Below are 24,682 nucleotides of genomic sequence, written 5' to 3' on the forward strand. Positions count from 1 at the left end.
TCCAAGAGTTGACATACTGACATTCCCAACAGCAGGCATTTCTAGAACTCTAACTACAGATATCTTAGCAATGGATACCTCTGGAAGTCTTCCACTGGGGACTTTCTAAAGTATAGCACTCATGGACATCTTCAGCTGGGACCATCCTAAACGATGGGCAATTCTAGAACTCTTCAGCTGTGACTGTTCTATCATTGTTACTATTTTTTATTTTTTAGAGACAGGATCTCACTTGTGACTGTTCTAAATAGTGGGCTGGAAGGACATCTCTCAAAGCCTTCATGTTTGAAACAATGGGGCCTCTAACACTGGACCTTCTTTTTTTTTTTTGAGATCCAGTCTCACTCTGTTGCCCAGGCTAGAGTGCAGTAGTGCGATCCCAGCTCACTGCAACCTCTGCCTCCTGGATTCAAGTGATTCTCCTGCCTAAGCCTCCAGAATAGCTGGATTACAGGTGCATGTCACCACACCAGGCTAATTTTTTGTATTTTTAGTAGAAACAGAGTTTCACCATGTTGACCCGGCTGGTCTCGAACTCCTGACCTCAAGAGATCCACCCGCCTCGGCCTCCAAAGTGCTGGGATTACAGGCGTGAGCCACCGCACCTGGCTGGACCTTCTTAATCATTGATACTTCTGGAACTCTCCAACTATGGCCATTCTAAGCAATTGGGAAGCTTCCAGATTGCCCCGTTTCTGAAACTTCTTCTATTGTGACTATACTAGACCTGGGGTGGAGTCTGGGGAAGGGACAGTCTCTTTGGCATGCTGACAGCCTAGGAGACAGGTTTGGGGAGGACAGATTATTCAGGGGTCTCCTACCTTGGGGAGAAGTGAGGGGAGGAGGAGGGCTTGCTGTAAGGGAGTGTTCCCACCCTTGTTCTCTGTTCTTGGCCATGAATGATGTTGCTCACCCGTCTCTCCCACCCAGATGCCCTTGCACTCCCTCCTCTCCCCTTCCCTCCCACAAAGCTGCACTGATCCCCACATTCCTCACCACAGCCCAGGGGTCTCCCCGGTTCCTGTACTGCAGCTCATACTGAAGCTTGCCCTTCAGCATGTAGAAGGCAGGGTCTTCGTAATCTGAGCGCCAAGAGATATTATACTGTCCTGAGAAGGTCACGGTCACGTTGAAAGGGGGAGCCGGCTTGACTTGGTGGAAAAACCCAGGAAAAGAAAATGGGGTGAGAATTTGCTGTAGGTGAAAAGGATTTGGTGATGGGAAGAAGTCCTGCCTGCCCCCACCCCTGCCACCGTGCCTGACCCAAGATGGATGAGCTGAAGACCAACAACCCTGAGTGACTTTGGGCAAAGTACTCCCGACTCTGGGCTTCAGTTTATTCATCTGGGACCTGAGAAATTTAGACCTGATCAGGGTTGCAAACTCAGGGGTGGGCGGGTCACAGAGAGGGGTGAAGCCGGTTTAGGGACTGTGACGAAATAAAAGAGTCAGGCCAGGTGCGGTGGCTCATGCCTGTAATCCCAGCACTTTGGGAGGCCGAGGCGGGTGGATCTCTTGAGGTCAGGAGTTCGAGACCAGCCAGGGCAACATGGTGAAACCCCATCTCTACTAAAAATACAAAAATTAGCCGGGCGTGGTGGCAGGTGCCTGTAGTCCCAGCTACTCGGGAGGCTGAGGCGGGAGAATGGAGTGAACCCGGGAGGCGGAGCTTGCAGTGAGCCAAGATTGTGCCACTGCACTCCAGCCTGGGCAACAGAGCGAGACTCCATCTCAAAAAAAAAAAAAGAAAGAAAGAAAAGAGTTAAAAGTGAATGGCTCCAGCAGCACAGAGTGGTCAGCTTTTCTAAGTTTTCTAGGGAAACACACACGCACACACATATACACACACACATACACACACGCCTACACACGCACACACAAACACACATGTGCACATGCACACCCACACGCATGCCCACACATGCACACCCACATGCATGCCCACACATGCACACCCACACGCATGCCTACACATGCAACACACATGCACACACACGTGCATGCACACACACACGCACACACATGAAATCTGAAACCCTGCATTCTATGCACTGAAGGGCAAGTTTCAACATGAGGTGAAGAATGGGAAACGGGAGACCCCTGGAATCATCGTGTGAAATCTCCAAGGGTTTTTCCCTCTAGAGACAGGATCTCACTGTGTTGCCCAGGCCTGAGTGCAGTGGTGCCATCATAGCTCACTTGCAGCCTCAACCTCCTGGGCTCAAGCCATCCTCCCACCTCAGCCTCCCAAGTAGCTGGGACTACAGGGGGGTGCTACCGCATCTGGCTAATTATTTGTCTATTTTGTAGAAACGGGGTCTCACTATATTTGCCCAGGCTGGTCTCAAACTCCTGGCCTCAAGTGATCTTCCCACCTCAGCCTCCCCAAATCCTGCGATTGCAGGTACAAGCCACTGTACCCAGCCTATCTTAAGTTTTAAAGTTAGCAATCCACCCAAAAATGTTCTCAGCAACGTGCTGGCAAATCCATTCATTTTCCATTTCTGTTCTAAATGATGGTATCATTTTCTTTCAACCCCAGCTACTTCAAGCAGTTGAAGACTCTTCTTAGCACGCATGCTAATGGGGAGGGCTGCCATTTATGCAGAGCCTGCCTGGCTGCCGTGCTCTGGGCAGTTTGACACCCCACAGTGGCCCTGGGAGGCCAATCTGATGGTCCTCATCTTTCAGCATCTCCCGGCAAGTGCAAGAGCCGAGCTCTGAGCCACAACAGCAAGCTTTCATGGGCGGCCTCCAGGTAAAGGTCAAAGCCGGCGTTCTGTTTTTCCCCTATTCGAAGGACATTTCATGAACTTGAACAGAACGCAATATGTTAAAGGCCTTAAATTCCTCACTTGTAAAATGGGCCCAGTTCCTGTATCATGGGGCTTCAAGTTCAAAGGGATGAAGCTATTTAGCAGAAGGCAGTAACTTCAGAGGAACTGAGTGACAAGTGTCTATTAGTGTTGGAGAGGAGTTGCAGGCCTCTGCCCTCACCTTCTCCACTTTCTCTTCTTTTTTTGTTCTCCTTCCTTCCTTCCTTCCTTCCCTCCCTCCCTCCCTCCCTCCCTCCCTCCTTCCTTCCTTCCTTCCTTCCTTCCTTCCTTCCTTCCTTCCTTCCTTCCTTCCTCCTTCCCTCCCTCCCTTCCTTCCTTTTTTTCTCTTCTTTCTTTCTTTTTTTCTTTTTTTTTTTTGAGACAGAATCTCTGTCACCCAGATTGGAGTGCAGTGGCATGATCTCTGCTCACTGCAGCCTCCGCCTCCCAAGCTCAAGTGATTACACGGCCTCAGCCTCCCAAGTAGCTGGGACTATAGGGGCGCACCACCATGCCTGGCTAATTTTTGTATTTTTAGTAGAGAAGGAGTTTCCCTATGTTGGCCAGACTGGTCCTGATCTTCTGAACTCAAGTGATCCACCTGCCTCAACCTCCCAAAGTGCTGGGATTACAGGTGTGAGCCACCACACCCAGCCACCTTCTGCACTTTCAATCTGCCACCATCTAACAGTCTGCACCTCTCACCCTGTGATTTTGTTTACCATGTGCCTCCCTCGCTGGGCTCTTAGCTCCTTGGGGTGGAGGTTTTGTCCTCCAGGTTCAATCTGTGCCCACAGCCCCTAGAACACAGCCTGGGGCACAGTAGGCCCTCAATAAATATTTGACAAATTAGGCTGGGCAAGGTGGCTCATGCCAAAAATCTCAGCACTTTGGGAGGCTGAGGTGGGAGGATTGCTTGAAGCCAGGGGTTCAAGACCAGCCTGGACAACACAGCAAGATCCCAGCTCTACAAAAAATTTAAAAATTAGCCAGGATGGTGATGTGCACCTGTAGTCCCAACTACTCAGGAGGCTGGAGTGGGAGGATCGCTTGAGCCCAGGAGTTCCAGGCTGCAATGAGCTATGATTGTGTCACTGCACCCCAGCCTGGAGGACAGAGCTACACCCTGGCTCTCTCTCTCTCTCTCCTCTCTCTCTCTCTCTCTCTCCATATATATATATATATATATATATATATATATATATATATATAATTTGTCAGGTTAACAAATGAACCTTTCGAGGCCTCCAGAAAGGAGATCTAAGGCTGCCTGTGATCCTGAAACCCGCACTGAGAGTTCCCACCACGCCCCGAGGTGACAGAGGTGCACGTTTTACAGAATGCCATGGTGAACACTGGGTTGTTGCTGTTGCTGTTCCGGTGATGGGATGTTTTTGACTGAAATCGTTTCTAACACCTCTTTTTTTTTTTTTTTTAACTTTTTATGAGATTTCAGTTTTTGAAATACACAACTCTTACAGCACAAACACAGTATTTACATTTCAAGTTCTTTGTACAAAAGATATATGCCATTTTGAAAGAATATTGTTGAGATCATGATCTAAAATACCTGTCAGAGTTACTCATGGAATCTGCTCTTCACAAATCCATTGTATTATGACATAAACAAAATATGGCTAGACGCCAAGGTTTAACCATACATAAAAATACTAATTCTCGGCCGGGTGCAGTGGCTTATGCCTGTAATCTCAGCACTTTGGGAGGCAGAGGCAGGTGGATCAGCTGAGGTCAGGAGTTCGAGACCAGCCTGACCAATATGGTGGAACCCCCGTCTCTACTAAAAATACAAAAATTAGCCAGGTGTGGCAGCGTGCACCTGTAGTCCCAGCTACTTAGGAGGCTGAGACAGAACTGCTTGAACCCAGGAGGCAGAGCTTGCAGTGAGCCGAGATTGCGCCACTGCACCCCAGCCTGGGCAACAGAGCGAGACTCTGTCTCAAAAACAACAACAAAAACTAATTCTCAGTGACTGGCAAATGATGGCCTGAGGGTCACATCTGCCTGGTGGGCAGTTTTTGTACAGCTGCAAGCTAATCATGGTTTTTACATTTTTAGAGGGTCGTTTGAAAAAAACAAACTAAACAACAAGAAGAATGTATGACAAAGACACAGGTGGCCTGCAATAATTTACTATCCAGCCTTTTACAAAGAAAGTTTGCTGGCCTCTGTTCTATCAAAAACCGACTGAGAGAGATAGCTACTGGAATATACCAATGAGTATTAAACAAGACACCACTGCAATGTGCCAGTGCCATCAGCACTACTCATTTCTAAAATGAGGCACTTCTGTTTGAATATGTACATTTCCAAAACATAATTACATCTGGTAAGTAGTACTGTTACTAACTCTAGCCCTTTGAAATTAGACCTGCACATGAAATCATAGTATTCTTAGGGGCTGAAGTCAATAATTACAAAGCGTTTCAGATGTCAATCGTTGAGCTCTTCAGTAGTTAGTGGTTTAAGACCATTTACAGTCTTAAATATTAATAAAACTCATAATTTAGGTATTGTCAATAAAAGGTGATATTGCTGCATTATTTAAATAACATCTATAAAAATAGGTTTAGACATCCTGATTCATTATACTCAGAAGCAAGAATAACTAGTTAACTTAGTAACTACTTATTTTAAAAATGGGAAATGAAAAAAAAAGTGCAAAACTTTAGCAAAAGGCTGTGGAATGCAAAGACTGGGGCCTCTTAGCAATCACTCCCAGCTGGCATAGGCTTCTCATAATAAAGTTAGTCTGCAATGATTGCTGTGGGAAATTAACAGCTGTCTCTTGTCAGTGAGCCTTTTTATAAAAAGGATGACAGGTCCATGAGCAAATTCTTTAAAAGTAAAATCAGTTCAGAGCTGCTCAACACACAAGTTTGCAGTGGGTTGGTGAAATAATTCCTGGTCAGTGGGCTATATTCATGCCACAAAACAGTATGGTACTGGATGTTTTTCTTCTTCAGACCAAACTGCTAAGCATCACATCACAAAGACATCTCTGTGAAGCTGAGTTTTAAAATGCTCAGTAAATGCTGAGGTAGATGGTTTTCAAATGAAGATCTATAGTCTGATTCGATTGGGACTAGCTTCTTTATCTAACACCCCTTTTGTCTTCCCTGGGGCAGGTGGAGGCCGGCCCTGGACTTCCCTGTGTGGCTGGGTGAGGATCAGTCCCGGAAGACACCAGGGTACTGAGAACTGCCCCGTGGGTACTCGGGAGATGTTTGCAGAGCCTGGGGGTCGTGAAGAGGGGCTGCTCAGCCCAGCGAGGCCCAGGGCCCAGGAGGAGGAAGGGACCCTGGGCGGGAGGTGGTTAGAAAATCACTTCCTGCCCCAGCTGGGCCCAGGCTAGCTGCAGATCCTGGCAGGGAGGGAGGGGATGTCAGAGAGAAATGCTTGGATTCACGCTGCAAGAGAAGTGGCAAGGAGGGGCCCCTTCTCTGCCCTGAGCTCTCCTCTGCTTCTGAGAAGCTGTGGGAGTGAGGGGTGTGGGGTAGCCTGGGTGGTGGGGCTGCTGCCTGCCTCAGTTTATTCAGCCCAGAGGGGCCCCTGCTCCAGATGGTGCATGCATGTTGAGGGGACCTCGTGTCCTGGATCCCAGATCCGTGTGGCTGTGAAAGAGTATGTGTGTGAGTGTGTGTGAGAGTGTGTGTGTGCATGTGTGAGAGGATGCATGTGTGTGAGAGTGCATGTGGGTGAGTGTGTGCGTGTGTGTGCCCGTGAGTGACGTATGTGTGTGAGTCTGTGCATGTGAGTGTGCATGTGTGTGAGAGGGCATATGTGAGAGTCTGTGCATGTGTGTGAGAGTGCATGTGTGTGTGTCCATGTGTGTGCCCGTGAGTGGTGTGTGTGTGTCTGTGCATATGTGTGTGCATGCATGAGAGAGGGCATGTGTGTGAGGACATAGGCCAGGTCAGATCTGATGGAAGGAGAGCTAGCCCAGAGAGTGTGTGTGAGTGCATGTGTGTGAGTCTGTGCATGTGTGTGTGAGTGTGCATGTGTGTGCCTGCGAGTGATGTGTGTGTGTCTGTGCATGTGTGTGCACACATGTGTGAGAGAGGGCGTGTGTGCATGTATGTGTGAGAGAGGGCATGTGTGTGTGCGTGTGTGTGCATGTGTGTGCCTGTGAGTGGTGTGTGTGTGCATGTGAGTGTGCATGTGTGTGAAGGCATGTGTGAGTGTGCACCTGTGTGTGCCTGTGAGTAATGTGTTTGTCTGTGCATGAGTGTGCATGTGTGTGAGTGCATGTGTGTGTGCATGTGTGTGCCGTGTGTGTGATATGAGTGTATGAGTATGTGCATGCATGTGTGTGCACACATATGTGAGAAAGTGCACGTGTGTGTGCGTGTGAGTGTGCGTGTGAGAATACATGTGTGAGTGTGTGCATGTGTGTGCCCATGTGTGAGTGATGTGAGTGTATGAGTGTGTGTGTATGTGTGTATGTGGGTGTGTGTGCATGTGTGTATGTATGTGTGAGTGTGTATGTGAGAGAGAGAGAGAGCAAGAGAGAAAGGCAGTGTGGGCCTCTGTGTCCATGCCATGAAGGCTGGTGCTGGGGAGACATCTGTGAGTTTGAGGGCGCATCTATGAGTCTGTGTGTGCGTGAGTCTGTGACCCTGGGAATTTGCGTGAGTGTGCATGTGTCCGGGAGTGTGTGAAGCTTCACTCTCACGCTCTGTGGTGTGACATCCACTCAGCAAAGAGGTGCAAACCTGGACCCCCAGAGTGTGAATCACAGATACCTCTCATACCCCAGCCCCTCTGCTGGGAATCTAGGGGCAGAAACTCCCGAGCTCGTGGGCGGGGCCTTCCCGAGGGCAGGCTCCCTTTGCAGCCTGTGTTTGCCTCTGGGGCCGCTTTGGGTACACACACACACATACATACACACACACACACACACACACACACACACACACACACACCATGCCAAAGCCATCTCCCAGGCCCTTCCATGCCCTGCCTAGTTCTGCTTTGTTTTGAGACAGAGTCTCACTCTGACGCCCAGGCTGGAGTGCAGTGGCATGATCTTGGCTCATTGCAACCTCCGTCTCCCAGGTTCAAACAAGTCTCCTGCCTCAGCCTCCCGAGTAGCTGGGATTACAGGCGTGTGCCACCACGCCTGGCTAATTTTTTTGCATTTTTGGTAGAGATGGCGTTTCACCATGTTGCCCAGGCTGGCCTCGAATGCCTGACCTCAAATGATCCACCTGCCTCAGCCTCCCAAAGTGCTGGGATTACAGGCATGAGCCACCGCGCCTGGCCCCTGCCCTGGTTCTTGTTTTGTGTTTTGAGATGAGGTTTTGCTATATTGCCCAGGTTGGTCTTGAAGCCCCAGGTTCGAGCAATCGTCCTGCCTCGGCCTCCCAAAGTGTTGGGATTACAGGCGTGAGCCACCTCGCCCTGCCACCTGCCCTAATTCTGAACTCACAGATAAAACTGCTCCCACCAACCAGGCCCTCCTGCCCCTGGGACCCCCCTCTACCTCCAGCCTGGAGGGAAATCCCAGGCCTCCCTGGAGCTTATGAAGGGGAAAAAACCCAAGAGGGTTTTTTTCTGTGACTCAGTGTCCTCCATTCACCTCATTATGGGGTCAGGATCCCAGAGAGTCAGGGTTAAAAGGATATTTGCTCTACAAATAGGGAAGCTGTCCCAGAGGTAGATATGCCTCATCCATGGTCACACAGACGGGCAGAGCTGAGTCGGAACATGAACCCAGAAGTCCCAGGTCCCAGCCTAGCTCCTTCAATACCTCTCAAACCTAATAACCTTTCACACTTTAGTAAAAAATAGCGCAACTCAAAACAGAACTCTAAGGTGTGGTGAGGACATAGGCCAGGTCAGATCTGATGGAAGGAGGAGAGCTGGCCCGGAGGGCAGGGAGTAGGGGGCCCATCCCCTACGTATAATTCTAGCACTTTGGGAGGCCAAGGTGGGTGGATCACTTGAGCCCAGGAGTTTGAGACTGGCCTGGGCAACATGGCAAGACCCCCGTCTCTACTAAAAATACAAAAATTAGCTGGGTATAGTGGCGTACACCTGTTGTCCCAGCTACGCGGGAGGCTGAGGTGGGAGGATCACCTGAGCCCGGAGAGGTCAGGGCTGCAGTGAGCTAAGATTGAGCGCCACCCTAAGCCTGGGGTCCCAGGATACTCACTGCTCTCAGCCAGGAGAAAGCTGCCACACTCCTGGGAGTAGTTGCCAGACTGGTCTGTGATGTTGACACTGAAAATGTCGTCGGCCATGAAGTGGAATACATCCATGTGGCAGGTGTAGGTGGCATGGGTGGCATTGTGGGCCGACCTGTGGAGGCTGCAGGAGGTGGCCTCGCCCTTCAGCTCTTCATACTGGTCTTGCCTTCAAGGACAAAGCAGCCGGTCATGGCTGGAAGCCAGGGGCAGGGGGGATGGTGGTGGGCTCAGTGCTCAGGGCCAGGGCAGAAGCCTAGACTCTCAGGGCTGGGAGGGATTTGAGGCAGGGCTGGGGGGTGGTCACCTGGTCCAACCAACCTTTTCCCAGGGAAGGTATCACCTCCCCTGCAGCATCCTCAATGAATTGTGTCCGGGCTCAGCTTGCACACCTCCCAGGGGCCAGGAACTCACTGTCAGCAGCTCTCAATTTTGGAAATTTGGGCCATTCTTACTTGGACCAAGCCTAAATCTGTCCCTGTTGGTCCCAACAACCAGATGGCTGTCCTACAGGAAAGGAGCTAGGTATTTTGGGTTTCCTTCTCTCCTTTCTGTCCAAATCCACTTTTTTGAGATCTCTGTCTCACTCTGTCCCCCAGGCTGGAGTGTAGTTGTGTGATCACGGCTCACTGCAGCCTCGAACTTTCCGGGCTCAGCTGATCCTCCCACCTCAGCTTCTCAGTAGCTGCGACTACGTGCCTGCACCACCATGCCCAGCTAACTTTTTGTATTTTTTGTAGAGATGGGGTCCCACCATGTTGCTTAGGCTGGTCTCGAACTCCTGGGCTCAAGTGATCTGCCAGCCTCGGCCTCCCAAAGTGCTGGGATTACAGGACTGAGCCACCTCGCCCGGTCCCCAAATCCACTGAATATCTAATAAGAGCCTGTGCTGAGGGCCGGGGAAAGAGCTAAATAAACCTCATCTCCTCCTCTGGGTGGACTTCTGGGAAAGCTGGTGGGATGGGATTAGGGAAAATGCTGTGGCTTTTTAACTCCCACTGGACAAAAATGATGGGTTTTGAAGTATGTATAGGAGTTTACCAGATATTAATTTCCCTACCTAGATGTTCAGGATCTGAACATGACCACTCTCTAGGCCCAATAGGGATGTGTGGACTGAGTTCTCTGCTAAATTTGCTGGAATAGAAGTTCCTGCGGAGTAAATGCTCTCCAAGCCTCCTGGCCTGAACTTGCTCCTTATTCCCCCTCACCCTGCCTCACTCCACTCCAGCCACACTGACCTTCTCCCTATTCCTCAAACTCACTAGCTCTTCTCCCACAGGGCCTTTGCACTGGCAGTGCCCTCTGCCCAGCTCCCTGGCTGCCTCCTTCTCACTAAAAGTTGTTGTCCCTTTACCTGAGGTCCAGTGTCCTGTTCTTGATATAGCACCCAGTATTATTAGAAAGTATCCTGTTTGGGGCAGAACACAGTGGCTCATGCCTCTAATCCCAACACTTTGGGAGGCTGGCCATGCGGGAGACCAGCCATCCCGGGGTCTCAAAACCATGGCCGACCTGCGTGGGCGAGAGAGTGGTCTTTGAAGCTGGTGGATAGACCAACCCTATGGGCTCCCGACTTTTCAAGTCCTGTGAGCCCTGAGTGGTTGTCTGAAAGGCGGGCACAGTGGGCGGTTCACTTGAGGACAAGAGTTCGAGACCAGCCAGGCTAACATGACAAAACCCTGTCTCTACTTAAAATACAAAAATTAGCCAGGCGTGGTGGTGCACACCTGGGTGCAATCCCAGATACTTGGGAGGTTGAGGCAGGAGAATTGCTTGAACCCAGGAGGTGGAGGTTGCAGTGAGCCAAGATCATGCCACTGCACTCCAGCCTGGGCAACAGAGTGAGACTCCGTCTCCAAAAAAAAAAAAAAAAAAAAAGAAAGAAAGTATCCTGTTTGGGCCTGGCATGGTGGCTTACACCTGTAATCCCAGCACTTTGGGAGGCTGAGGTGGGCAGATTGTTTGAGCCCAGGAGTTTGAATCCAGCCTGGGTAACATGGCAAAACCCTGTCTTTACAAAAACTATAAAGATTATCCAGGTATGGTGATGCATGCCTGTAGCCCCAGCTACTCAGGAGGTTTAGGTGGAAGGATTGCTTGAGCCCAGGAGGTCGAGGCTACAGTGAGTTCTGATCCCACCACTGCACTCCAGCCTGGGCAACAGAGCAAGACCCTGTCTCAAAAAAAAAAAGAAAAAAAGAGAAAGCATCTTGTTGGTTGTTTTGTGTGTCTGTCTCCCCCAGCCTCCGCCCCACTGTGGTACGTCAATTCCAAGGCATCTGGGACCTGGTCAGTCTTGCTCTGCTGAATCCCCAGTGCCTGCAACAGTGTCTGGCAGGAACTTAATACATGTTTTGTTTTGTTTTGTTTTTGAGATGGGATCTTGCTCTGTCGTCCAGGCTGGAGTGCAGTGGCATGATCATAGCTCACTGCAGCCTCGACCTCCTGAGCTTGGTCCTCCCGCCTTAGACTCTCAAGTAGCTGGGACTACAGGATTGTGCCACCACGCCCAACTGATTTATTTTTTGTAGAGACAGGGTTTTGTGATGTTGCCCAGGCTGGTCTCAGACTCCTGGGCTCAAGTGATCCTCCTTCCTTGGCCTCCCAAAGTGCTAGGGTTAGAAGCATGAGCCACTGCACCTGGCCTATAAATGGTTTTGAATGAATGAAAGAGCTGGTGGATAACGGAAGCTCTTCTTTATCCTGAGCTGCATAGGGTCTAAAAGGGACCCATGGACTTTGGAGTTGGGCGGTCTGAATTTGAATCCCAGCTCCAGCATTCACTGGCTGTGTGACCTTGGGTGAGTTGCTTAACCTCTCTGAGCCTCAATGTCCTCATCTGTAAAATGGGAGTAATCATTGTGAGGGTTGGGAGTGACCATTCATGGAAAGCATGTAGCTGGGGGCCTGGTACCTACTAAGTGCTTGAAAAGTCATGCGGGAGACCGGCCTTCCCGGCGTCTCAAAACCATGGCCGACCTGTGTGGGCGAGAGAGTGGCCTTTGAAGCTGGTGGATAGACCAACCCTGTGGGCTCCTGACTTTTCAAGCCCTGTGAGCCCTGAGCGGTTGTCTGAAAGGCGGGCACAGTGGTCCTCAGTGCACAGCATCCTCCTGGGGGAATCACTGAGCAGGCACCCTGAGTTGCATCCCCGGGGACTGGTGAGGCCCGGCCACTTACCAAGTAAGGGTGAGCGTGCTGGGGTGGAGGTTCCACATCTCCAGGATGCAGATGACCGTCTGGAGGTAATCGGTGTAGCAGACGAGGTCGGGGCAGCCCCAGCCTGGAGGGTCAGTGGGGAGAGAGGCCTTGGTGGGGGGGTGGCTTGGGACTGCAGAGCTTCCTCTCCACCCCTTCGAGGGCTGGAGGAAGAATGGGTGCAGGGGTCCCCAGGCCGGGACAAATAGGAGGACTCAGGAGCTGCTAAGATGTAGGCCTGGCACCCAGAGGGCCTCACCACCTGGAAATTCGTTGTTTAAGCACCAATGTTTCAAGGCTGACTGTGAAGACAGGATGCTTGTGATGGCAAATAATATTAAACTAGCTGGTCCCCAGCTCAGCACCCTCTGCCAGAGCCCTGTGCCCGGCCACCAGGTCTGTGTCCCTCCTGGCCAAGCTCCCACTCAGAATGGCAATATCCTAAACGTCCCAGATGCAGTAGGAACCCAGCCAGCGCACACCCACACACCCCAAGAGGGTCAGGACCTCATAGAGTCAACGACAGCTATGCTGAAAATGTCCCAAAACCCTGACAAGGAGGAGGTCTCGGCTCTACAGAAGTTGGCTCCACAGGACACCTACTCTCGGAGATTCAGGAAGTGCTTCAAGGAGTAAGAAACCGTGAGAGAATTAAGAAGCCCTCGGACACTTTTGCAGAAAGTTCCGTGTGATCCTGCGGCCAAAAATGCCACCGCCACCGCCACCAAGAAGTCATCAAGGTATTGCCCTATGGGCAATTTTGTTGGAAGATTTAGCACCTTTCCATCCTGCTCCCCAAACATTAATTGTTTCACTGTGTTCTAAAACAGGGGTGCAATCATCATCTAAATTTTGTTAAATGTTGGACAAAATCAATGGAATAATTTGTAGTTTTGTTTTGTATATTCGAGTGCCAATTCCACTATTTTTTGCTATTTACTAGAAACTTGTACCACTCACCTCTTTTTTTGAGATAGGATCTCTTGCTCTGTTGCCCAGGCTGAAGTGCAGTGGTGCAATCTCAGCTCACTGCAGCCTCCACCTCCTGGGCTCAAGCAAACCTCCCACTTCAACTTCCTGAGTAGCTGAGACTACAGTTGTGCACCACCATGCCTGGATAATTTTTGTGTTTTTGTAGAGACAGGGTTTCACCATGTTGCCCAGGCTGGTCTCAATCTCCTGAGCTCAAGCGATCCACCCGCCTCAGCCTCCCAAAGTGCTGGGATTATAAGCATGAGCCATTGTGCCTGACCTTGTTCCCCTTTTTAAGTAGGTTCATTTTCGGTGGCTTTTTCCTATTTTCCCTTGACTAATGAGGATCCATGAGGTGGTGGTTGTAGGTTCCCTTCCTGGGTCTCACTCTAGGATCGAACCTATATTCGGAGCCAAGAATACTGTGTCTGGAAATATCCTTTAGTCCATTGTAGAGATGAGAACAGTGAGGCTCCAAGACTAGACCACGCCTCTCATCTCTCTTGGTCTGGGCTGCTGAGACACTCACCCAGGGAAGGAAAAACCTAGTCTGTGCTAGTTTTTCATAGCTGCACACATGGCAGACATTGCTAATGGATCACAGCACTCCCTCCCCTGGGCGTGACCTCAGAATGCTTCTCAACTTCTCTCCAGGCAGTGGCTACCAAGGGATCTGAGTCATGGAAATAAATCTTGCTCTAGGAGGGGGCTTTCCTCAGGGAGACACACAGGACTTGTTGGTGGGGTGCAAAGGAGCTAGTTCCAGCACTTGGTGGAGAAAACAGGACTGATTTTGGCAAAACCTCAACACAGAGCGTCTAAGTAGCTGTGTCATCTCTGAGTTTGTATCCTCGTGATTCTTTCTCAGAGCTCTAGGAATTTGGAGAAGAGCTGCCATTCCTAGCCAGGCCCAAAGCTACTAAGGGACAGGGTTTGTCTCCAAACTTGGGGAGGCAACAGCAGCCCCCGAGTGGCATGGAGGTGGCACCAGGGATGAGAAGGTGGGAATATGCCTGGTCAGTACCCCAGCCACAGGGCAGAGAGCACCAGGGCCATCCCATGTCTGGGGTTATGAAAGCGTGCAGGAGGCAGTGAGAGGTGCACAAAGTGGCTGTGCTGTTCCCAGCTCTGTGACTGTAAACGTGTGACTCAAAACTGCTTCTCCTCCCCATGTGTAAGCCGGAGACACTGCTTGCCCTAGAGGCTGTTGAGGTGTTGAGATGAGATCGTGCCTGTGCCTGCATGCTGCCCGCACACGACTGTCACTCAACAGATAGCAGCACAGCGTGGTGAAGGCCATGCTACGGTTTGATGTCTGTGTCTCCCCAAAATTCATATGCTGAAACTCAGTTGCCAATGTGATCGTATAAAAAGGTGGGGACTCTAGGAGATGATTAAGTCATGGGGGCAGAGCCCCCCCCCCGAATGAATTATTGATGCTATAAGAGGGCTGGACGAACCCAACATTCAGCCCCTTTTTGCCCTTCTGCCATATGAGGATGCAGCGTGTGTCCCCTCTGGGGGATGCAGTGTTCAAGGTGAGATCTTAAAGGCAAAGATGGGGGCTGGGTGCAGTGGCTCATGCCTGTAATCCCAGCACTTTGGGAGGCCGAGGTGGGTGGATCATTTGAGGTCAGGAGTTCAAGACCAGCCTGGCCAACATGGTGAAACCCCAACTCTACTAAAAATAGGAAAATTAGCCATGGCATGTGCCTGTAATCCCAGCTACTCGGGAGGCTGAGGCATGAGAATTGCTTGAACCTGGGAGGCAGAGGTTGCAATGAGCCAAGATTGCACCATTGCACTCCAGCCTGGGTGAGAAAGAAAGGCTCAGTCCCCCCCCCCCAAAAAAAGCAAAGATGGGGCCCTCACCAGAATCGAAGCTACTGCTGGTGTCTTGATCTTGGACTTCCCAGCCTCCAGAACTACGAGCAATAAAAGTCTATTATTTATAAATTACCCAGTCTCACGTATTCAGTCACAGCAGCACAGATGGACTAAGACAGACCCCAAGAGCGAACTGATCCCAGCTCTGCCTCTGCTCAGTGGTGTGGCTGTGCACCTGTCTCTTAGCCTCTCTGGGCCTCCTCAGCCAAAAAACTGGGTGTCATTACAACATGGGCCTTGCGGGGCTGTTGGGACAGTGGAATGGGATGACGCTCCGAGCTTTGCATGCAGCCAGGGCTTGTTATCTGCATCCACCAGATGTGGAGCCATGGTGGGTGACCCAAAGGCTTTTTAGAACCAAGATGAGGATGCTTGCCACTCAGAAAGGGAAAATCAAAGCTTGACATCTGTTTCCTGAAGGAGCTATTTGAGGTCCTGGGTCTTCTGGTAAAAACCAGAGAAAAATGCCCATGAGTCAGCAGAGCAGCCGTTGAGTTCCTCCCCTGCCCCTAGGCCGGCCTCCACACAAGTTTGTGCTGGATCCTGCCTCCGCATGACCCCCTCCTCCAGGAAGCCCTCCAGGATCTCTTAGTCCAAGGCAGTGCCCTTTCAGTCAGACTCCTGGCCTTCCCAGTTCTGCTTTCTAATGTCACCCCCTCTAACCACAACATCTGGTCCTCCAGGGGCTGCCTACCAAGGTTCGGTCTCCTTTTGGCTCTTCCTCCTGTCCCCAGCCCAGGGACCACCAGTGCCTGCTAAGAATCCAGTGATTTTTTTGTTTGTTTATTGTTGTTGTTGTTGCTGTTGCTTTGAGACAGGGTCTCGCTCTGTTGCCCAGGCTGGAGTACAGTTGTCACCTTGACTCACTGCAACCTCCACCTCCCAGGTTCAAGCAATCCTCCCGCCTCAGCCCCACAAAAAGCTGAGACTACAAGCATGTGCCTGGATAATTTTTTTTTTTTCTTTTGTAGAGACAGGGCTTCACCATGTTTCCCAGGCTGGTCTTGAGATTCTGAACTCAAGTGACCTACCCTCCTCGGCCTCCCGAAGGGCTGAAATTCCAGGTATGAGCCACCTCACCCGGCGCAGCAATTGTTGAAAAACATTTCCAAGGAGAATCATTACATAAGGAGAAACTGAGGTTAGATGGAAGGCAGAACTTCCTCACTCAGAGAGTTGGGAGCCAGCCAAGGCAGAGGTCAGGGGAAACGAAGGATGAAGCCTCTCATCTCCACAGTGACACCCGAAGACACAAGCCCATGGGCTGGGCCACCTGAGACTCATGTCTACCGCTTCTGGTTCATGGAGCCCTTTGGTGGGTGGATTCTGGTTAGTGGAGAGCCGGCTACTGGACTCGTGTCAGCCTCAAGGGCACGGATGCCATCTGTTCTGAATCTGTGGACTCTAGCCATGTTTTTGAGCGCACAAAGCCAGCCCGGTCCTGGCTCAGCTCTGTGATGGGGGTCCTCCCCACCCGCAGACCACGGGGCAGCCACTTACCTCCCTGGAGCAGCAGCAGGAGCAAGGGGGTGGCCCAGCCACACAGCATGCTGACTCCCACGGGCCTGCAAGAGACGTACAGCGGAGGGTGAGCCAGGTGGGGCTCAGGGCTTCCCCGACCTCCCCCTATCCCGTCTTTTCCCAGGTAGACTTGCCCCCGATTCTTGGAACTGTCTTAAGAAAAAAGCAAGATCCCGAGGGGCCTGTGGATGACCCCAAGAACTCCTACCTCTTAGAAATGGCAGATTCACCCCGAGAATCCCTTCTCCCACCTTCTTCCTGCCCCCGCCCCATCACATCACAAATGCAAAGTGAATTTGTTTTATTATTTTATTTTAATATTTTTAGAGATTCGGTCATGTTCTGTTGCCCAGGCTGGAGTGCAGTGGCGCAATCATGGCTCACTGCAGCCTCAATCTCTTGGGCTCAAGCGATCCTCCTGCATCAGCCTCCCGAGTAGCTGGGACCGAAGGCACATGCCACCATGCCTGGCTAATTTTTAAAACATTTTTGTAGAGATGGCAACTTTCTATATTGCCCAGGCTGGTCTCAAACTCCTAGGATCACGTGATCCTCCTACCTTGGCCTCACAAAGTGCTGGGATGACAGGTGTGAGCCACCATGTCCAGTACAAGGTGAATTTAAAGAGGGAGGAGATTGCTGACTATTTTGCCCTTGCTGAGTCTATTGATGTAGCATTGTGTGTGAAATTAAACTTATGTATTTATCTGTCTAACAAAGAAAGAGGGAGGGAAAAAGAGAGGAAGAGAAAGAGAAAAGGAGAAAAAAACTAGTTTGGAAAGTGGGATCTGCTGAGGGGCAATTTTGGATCTTCCTTCCTGTAAACACCCATGTTGATAGCCCAGTAAATTGGCTTTTTTATTTTCATTTTTTAGACAAAGTCTCTATCGCCCAGGCTGGAGTGCAGTGGCCCGATCTTGGCTCACTGCAACCTCTACCTCCCAGGTTCAAGCGATTCTCCTGCCTCAGCTTCCCAAGTAGCTGGGAATACAGGTGGCCGCCACCACACCCGGCTAATTTTTGTATTTTTAGTAGAGACAGGGTTTTGCCATGTGGACCAGGCTGGTCTCGAACTCCTGGCCACAGGTGATCCACCCGCTTCAGCCTCTCGACGTGCTGGAATTACAGGCATGAGCCACTGCACCCAGCCATCAATAAACTGGCTTCTTACTGAATAATAAATCCAAAGTTTACCCATAAAGTTAACCACTGCTGAATACTTCAGATAAGGTCAGCCCAATAATGAGGCTCCTTACTCCATCACAAAGCCCAGATTAGCCCACTGGGGAGCATGCTAGGAAATCCAGGCCTGACGAAACAGAGACAACCTGACCTCCTAATTTGGGCCAGGATGGAGAAGGAAACTCTTTGGGGAAAGAGTGAGCTTATCCAGAAAGAGTGGCCTCTTCTGTCTTGGGCAGAGGAATGACCCACCAGGCTGGCGATGCCAGGCTCCTCCTGGGACTTGTCTGTTTCACCCACCAGCTCTGTGTCTGTTTGAGGAAGTGCCAGCCAGAGGGCAGTGGTCCACCTACCCAGACTCAGGAGCCCCTCCCAGACCAGCCCCTATAGACAAGAATGGAGCTAAAGCTAAACCCAAGAGGGATGCCCCATGCAGGACCCAAGTCACAGGCATGGCTTTCTCCAGACGCCATCCCTGACTCCACAGGGGGAAGATCCTCGTCCTCTGTGCCAGGGTTCCCAAAGATCCTACTCCGGCCCCATCCATAGTTCCCTCTGACCTCCCTCACAAAGTCATCAAAGAACCCCGGGGCAGGGCTCGGGCTGGGGGGCCAGGGAGGTTCAGATGACCAGCTGTGTGGCTCCGGTCCAGTCCCTTGCCCTCTCTGAGCCTTGTAAAGTGGAAACAGCAAGGCCTGCTTCCAGGCTTCTTGTGAGAATTCAAGGAGGTGATTTGCATAAAACCCTGGGGATGGCCCCCATCACATAAACACTCAACCAACAGCTGTTAATTGATGGAGAATGTAGGGCATCAGAAACGGAGGGGGTCTCAGAATGATCTAGCCAAGAGTTGCCAAAATATCTCACTTCCAAAATTTTGGCCATATTTGTATATTGTGTGCACTGTTGTTTATTTTAATATATATTTTAATATATTTTCTATAGATAAGCACACTTAAAAATTTAACTCCAGCATCGTCCTAAGCAATAACATCGCTACTTAAATAAAATAATGTTGGGGGAGATGCAGTTTCAACCTGCTTTTAGGAATATGAATCTTGTGTGATTCCAACCCCCACAGAGGTCCCGTTATCGCAGTTTGAAGATGTGGCCTCTGATCGCAGGAGGGGGAGTCTGTGTCTGCCCCCCCCCACTATTCTGTCCACATCCATCACCCCAGTCCTGACATAGCTCTGTTCCCGTCACTCCCTGATGGCTTTATCTTCACCACAGCACAGCAAAAAGTGCAAACTCCTTTGCCCAGATTCAATATTCCTCATCCCCAGCTTGATCAACATAGCAAGACCTTGTCTCTACCAAAAATAAAAATAGAAGTAAAAATAATAAGTTAGCCGGGTGCTGCGTGCCTGTGGTCCCAGCTATTCGGGAGGCTGAGGAAGGAGGATCGCTTGAGTGCAGGAGGTCCAGGCTGCAGTGAGCCATGATTGCACTATTGCACTCCATCCTGAATGAAAGAATGAGACTCTGTCTTTAAAAAAACAAACAGACAAACAAAAAACTCCTCATCCCTCCTAATTTCTTACCTCTGCCTACATCACAGAGCCCTAGGGATGCGGAGGGGGTACCCTGCTGCTTCTGCCTGCCCGGCGTCTCTTCCCAAAGAGCTGCTCTATCTGAGCTGCCTCTAGTGGTTTGCCTGAGGCTGACTCCACCCCATGCTCCACAAAGTGGGCTCCTGACCCAGGCTTGGCCAATCAAAACACCCCATCTGTCTGACCACAGTGATTGCATCAGGGATGGATGTCAACCCAGGCAAGGCCAGTGAAAGCAGTCCTGAGATTTTTTTTCTAGAACTCTAGAAAACTGATACTTTTTTTGGTATCTTCTCAGAGCTTGTAGCCATCTTTGTCACCTCTTAGAGACAGCCTCCTTGAAAATGACAGCCATACTGAGAAATACAAGTCAGGAATCCCCATGGCATCATGTGAGGTCCTGGATCCAGCCATATCTGATGTCCACCCTGTGGACTTCTCATTTCCATGAACCAAAAACCACCTATGTTGCTCAATCATGTTGAATTCTATTTCTGTCACTCGCCACCAAAGATCCCTGACACAGTGGAGTAGAGAAAAGGGCTCAGAATTTGAAGCCAGAAGATCTCGGAGCAAATAGTAGCTGTTCTCTGGCTCCTTTACTCTCTGAACTCAGTTACCATCTCTGAAATGGGGACAATACTCACTGCACCTGGCAGTGAAGAAGAGGCTGTGAGAAAGCAGATGTGGTAGTGCTTCATGGACTGTGAAGTGCTGCACCAGTGCATGGGTTTCCTGCCATTACTGGCTGACTGCCCTGAATTACTCATCGTCTCCCTGGCAGCCCAGGCTTCATCATGCATCTCTGCCTCTGCCGGAGCAGACTCCTCCCCTCCAACACCTTTCCCCTCCCATCCTCTCAACTCAACTTTCATGGTCCACTTGCTGTATCCCTGCAGCCACACTGGAGTGTTGCAGAATTCCTGCCACTGGCCTATTGCGTTTGAGGTTTTCACTGGTGCTACTATTAATTATCCACTTACTATTGATCTTTACCTTGCCTCCTATTTTTTACTCCAATAAACATGTCTCAAAAATATTATATCATGATCATCAGCAGATAACTGGCATGAAATAGGCAGTGTGTGCCATGCTGGTTAAGACACAGACTATGGAGCTAGCCGGTCTCAGTTCAAATCCCAGCTCTGCCACTTACAGGCTTTGTGGCCTAGGGCAGTTTGCTTAACCTTTCTGGGCCTCATCCGTAAAATGGGAGTAACGATAATCACAGCACCTGCCTCATAGGTCTTTGGGAGAATTAAACTAGTCAACATTTATAAAGCATTTAGAACAGTACCTGGCATATAGTAGATATTATATAAGTGTTCCTTGAACAAAACAATCAACTTACCGTAAAACTAAATACAATAAAACATAAAAACTAAATACAAGAAAAACAAAGGCAGTAATTGAATTTTAGTGAGATGCTACTGCCTGCCTGAGAGTCCTAGAAGCTGGAGATGTGATTTGTCTTTGTTTAAAGTTAAGAAAGGGAGGCGGGGCACACTGGCTCATGCCTGTAATCCCAGCACTTTGGGAGGCTGAGGTGGGAGGATCATTTGAGGTCAGGAGTTCGAGACCAGCCTAGCCAACACGGCGAAACCCCATCTCTACTAAAAATACAAAAATTAGCCAGGCGTGATGGTGTGTGCCTATAATCCCAGCTACTCGGGAGGCTGAGACAGGAGAGTTGCTTGAACCCAGGAAGAGGCAGAGGTTGCAGTCAGCAGAGATTACACTACTGTACTCCAGCCTGGGCAACAGAGCAAGATACTTTGTCTCCAAAAAAAAAAAAAAAAAGAGACAGTAGTGTTTAAGACGCGATAGCACCAAATCAAGAGTCTTGCCTCCTCCATCAGCAGGGTAAGTGATGAAAGGGCCTAACGCTTTCACTAGGGGATCCAGGGATATTTAACACTGTTTAAAATAAACTGCTCACTTCTGGGAAACATCAGCTTAAAAACACAGACTTTCTCCATCACTCCCTCCTCATGCTCCCACAGCACCAAGTGGGGCCTACCCTAATTCCACTGCCTTCTCTGCCCCAAATCCATCCCCTTTTGGGTCTTTGCACGCAGGCTGACCCCTGAGGGCAACAGCACCTTATCCTCAGATACAGATCGGGCCACCATGTGTGTTTCCTGCAAGGACAGAAGGTGTCTTAGGAGGCTTCCTGCTACAGGAGCCCCTTGATATGGTTTGGATATTTGTCCCACCCAAATCTCATGTTGAAATGTCATCCCCGATGTTGGAGGTGGGCCTGGTGGGAGGTGATTGGTTCATGGGGGCAGATTTCTCATGATGGCTTAGCGCCATCCACTTGGTGATGAGTGAGTTCACCTGAGATCTAGTTGTTTAGAAGTGTGTGGTGCCTCTCCCTTCTCTTTTGCTCCAGCTCTCGCTATGTGATGTGTCTGCTCCTGCTTCACCTTCAGCCTTGAGTAAAGGCTCCCTGAGGGCCTCCTTACCAGAAGCCAAGCAGATGCTGGCAGCACGCTTGTACAGCCTGCAGTACCATGAGCCAATTAAACCTCTTTTCTTTATAAATTACCCAGTCTCAGGTATTGCTTCATGGCAATGCAAGAATGGCCTGACACACCACTGCAGCAGCCAGCCTCTGCAGTCTCCTACGGAGGAGTGAAGTGCACCTGAGATGAAGTGTGCCAGGTCCCAGCTGTGTGTCTTTGGGCAAGTACTCTAACCCCTCTGATTCTCTGTTTTCTCATCTATAAAATGGAGGTCATCAATCTTTGCTGCAGGTTTGTCATGAGCATTAAAAGCGTCACGGAATTTGAAGTCCTGTAGGTGCGTTTACCCATCAGTTTCAGTGCTGAGAAATGTTTCCTGGAGTTGCTGTAATTCACACTAAAAGTTGACCAAATTTCAGGAGATTCTGGGGAAATGGAGAAGCTTGGGGCAGGAAATTAGATTGAAGTGAGTGCTATGGAGAATATAAGGTGCTTAACTTCATGGTCAACGTGGTGGCTCATGCCTGTAATCCCAATACTTTGGGAGGCCGAGGTGGGTGGATCACCTGAGGACAGGAGTTCAAGACCAGCCTGGCCAACACAGTGAAACCCATCTCTACTAAAAATACAAAAATTAGCCAGGCGTGGTGGTGGACACCTGTAATCCCAGCTACTCTGGAGGCTGAGGCAGGAGAATCGCTTGAACCCGGGAGGTGGAGGTTGCAGTGAGCCAAGATCACGCCACTGCACACCAGCCTGAGTGACAGAGCAAGACTCCATCTCAAAAAAAAAAAAAGAAAAGAAAAGAAAAGAAAAACCACAATGACATACTATTTTAATTTTGTCAGATCTGCAAAAACTAAAAGTCTGATGACATCACATGTTGCTCAGGATATGACATAACAGGAATTCATTTATAGCCAGAGGAAATGTAAATTATTACAACTGGTCTGGTAAAAAGTTTGGCATGACCTAATAAAAGCAAACACAAGCCCTACCTAAAACCCAGTAACTTCACTCTTATGTAAATTGGCAAAGAAATTCTTCCTGCATGTCTATAGCAGCATTGATTTTAATAGTGAAAAATTGGAAACAATCTAAATAGCCATCAGGAGAGTGAAAAAATAAATCACAATATTGTCACTCAGTGTAAACATGAATCATTTACAGCCACACACAACAAAGTGAATGACTCTCACAAACAAAATTTGGAGTGAAAAAAGGAAGTTAGAGAACAGCATAGGCATAATAACACCATCGACACCACACTGAAAACCATAAAAAATCATCCTATATATTGTTTAGGTGAGCATAACCATCACAAAAATATTTAAAAATTCACGGGGATAATAACATCAAATTTTGAATAGTGTGGAAAAGGAGGGGGTGTGAGAAGGAGGAATGTTCAAGGGTCTCAACAGTTTGGTAAAGCTTGGTGAAGCTACCATGGGTGTTGATTATATTTTATGCCCTTTTGTATGTTCAAACTATTTCATAACATTTTAAATGTAAGTGAGACTTAGTTTTGTAAAATAAAATATGGATGAGGACTGCCACTTCTGGCTATAATGAAGTAGCTGTTGTCAGACTAATCCTCCCACTGAGGGCAACTACTAAGCAGAAAAAAAACTGCACAAGAGAGTGCCAAGCTATATAGTACTTAAGAGAGGAAAAATGCATTGAAATTCTGCATGCAATTTCCCCTCAAATCATGTGCCAAGTAACTGAAAATAAGTAGCATGCCAAGAAATTTAGCAAAAAACACCTGCTAATAGGTGGGAAAACTAAGAAGGAATTTTCACAGTTTTACAAGCTGAGGGAAGAATTAGAGTTCAGGACCTGGCAAAAAAAAAAGATGGGCCCTGGTGAGTAACCAGCTATTTAGAAAATACTATTCCTTGGGAATAAGGAAAAATTAGAAATAGTTCATTCTTGACTGCACCAAGGTGTAATCTGCTTATATGCTATATGTCTGTTAGAAGAAAATTTAAACCGATCTAGAAAAAGTTAGCTTCATCCAAAGCCTCTATACTTTTTATACATAATGTCCAACATTCAGTTAAAATTACAAGGTAAAGCAGAAAACAGTATCAAATGATCAACAATGAAGATAAAATAGACAATAGAAACAGTTACATAGGTGAATTGGAAAATGACATTATCAGATATGATTTAAAATAACTATGATTAATGTGTTCAAAAATTCTACCAGAAATTTGGAACCTATTTAAAAAGTAGAAATCCTAGAACTGAAAAATATAATAACTGAAGTTTATAAGAACTGAAGAGATGGATTTGGCAACATACTAGCAACATCAGAAGAGAGGATTAGTAAACTGGAAGATTGGTCAATAGAAAATACCAAGATTGAAGCATGCAGAGAAAAAAAGTTCAAAAATGCAGAAAAGAGCAAAAGAGACATAGAAGACATTGTGAAAAGATCTAACATACATGCATTTGCAATTAAGAAACAGAAGAGAGAGAAAACAAGTTAGAAGCAATAGCAGTGATCTTAAAATTTTTTTCCAAACTAACAGAAGACATTAAGCCACAAATTTAAATAGCTCTACAAACCACAAATAGGATAAATACAAAGAAAACCACATCTAGGCATATCATAGAAAAACTATTTTAAAAAATAAAAGACAAAGATATGCAGTATGCAGAAAAAAAAGACACTTCACCTTCAAGGAAGAAACAATAAGACTGGCAGCTGACTTTTTAACAAAATGATGGAAGACAGCAGACAATGGAACAACTTCTTTCAGTGCTGAAATTTCAAAAGCCAACTTAGAATTTTATATCCAGAAAAAAAATCTCTTAAAAAATAAAGGCGAGGCCGGGCGCGGTGGCTCACGCTTGTAATCCCAGCACTT

General features: G+C 48.7%; 1 protein-coding gene across 11 annotated transcripts in view; it reads right to left on the reverse strand.

Moving 5' to 3' along the window:
- IL21R (interleukin 21 receptor) overlaps positions 1-24,682 on the reverse strand; it is a 52,401-nt gene that overhangs the window by 7,843 nt on the left and 19,876 nt on the right. The window contains exons 1-5 of one of the 11 annotated variants that reach the window (XM_055232681.2): positions 19,330-19,352; positions 16,583-16,647; positions 12,206-12,308; positions 8,992-9,191; positions 997-1,151 (exon numbers count right to left, since the gene is read on the reverse strand). In XM_055232681.2, coding sequence (XP_055088656.1) covers positions 997-1,151; positions 8,992-9,191; positions 12,206-12,308; positions 16,583-16,631 — 507 coding nt within the window. In that variant the 5' untranslated portion in view covers positions 16,632-16,647; positions 19,330-19,352. The other 10 variants (XM_055232680.2, XM_063612798.1, XM_055232678.2 and 7 more) reach the window with 10 other exon arrangements.

The sequence above is a fragment of the Symphalangus syndactylus genome, chromosome 11 (assembly GCF_028878055.3).
Source record: "Symphalangus syndactylus isolate Jambi chromosome 11, NHGRI_mSymSyn1-v2.1_pri, whole genome shotgun sequence".
Taxonomy (NCBI): domain Eukaryota; kingdom Metazoa; phylum Chordata; class Mammalia; order Primates; family Hylobatidae; genus Symphalangus; species Symphalangus syndactylus.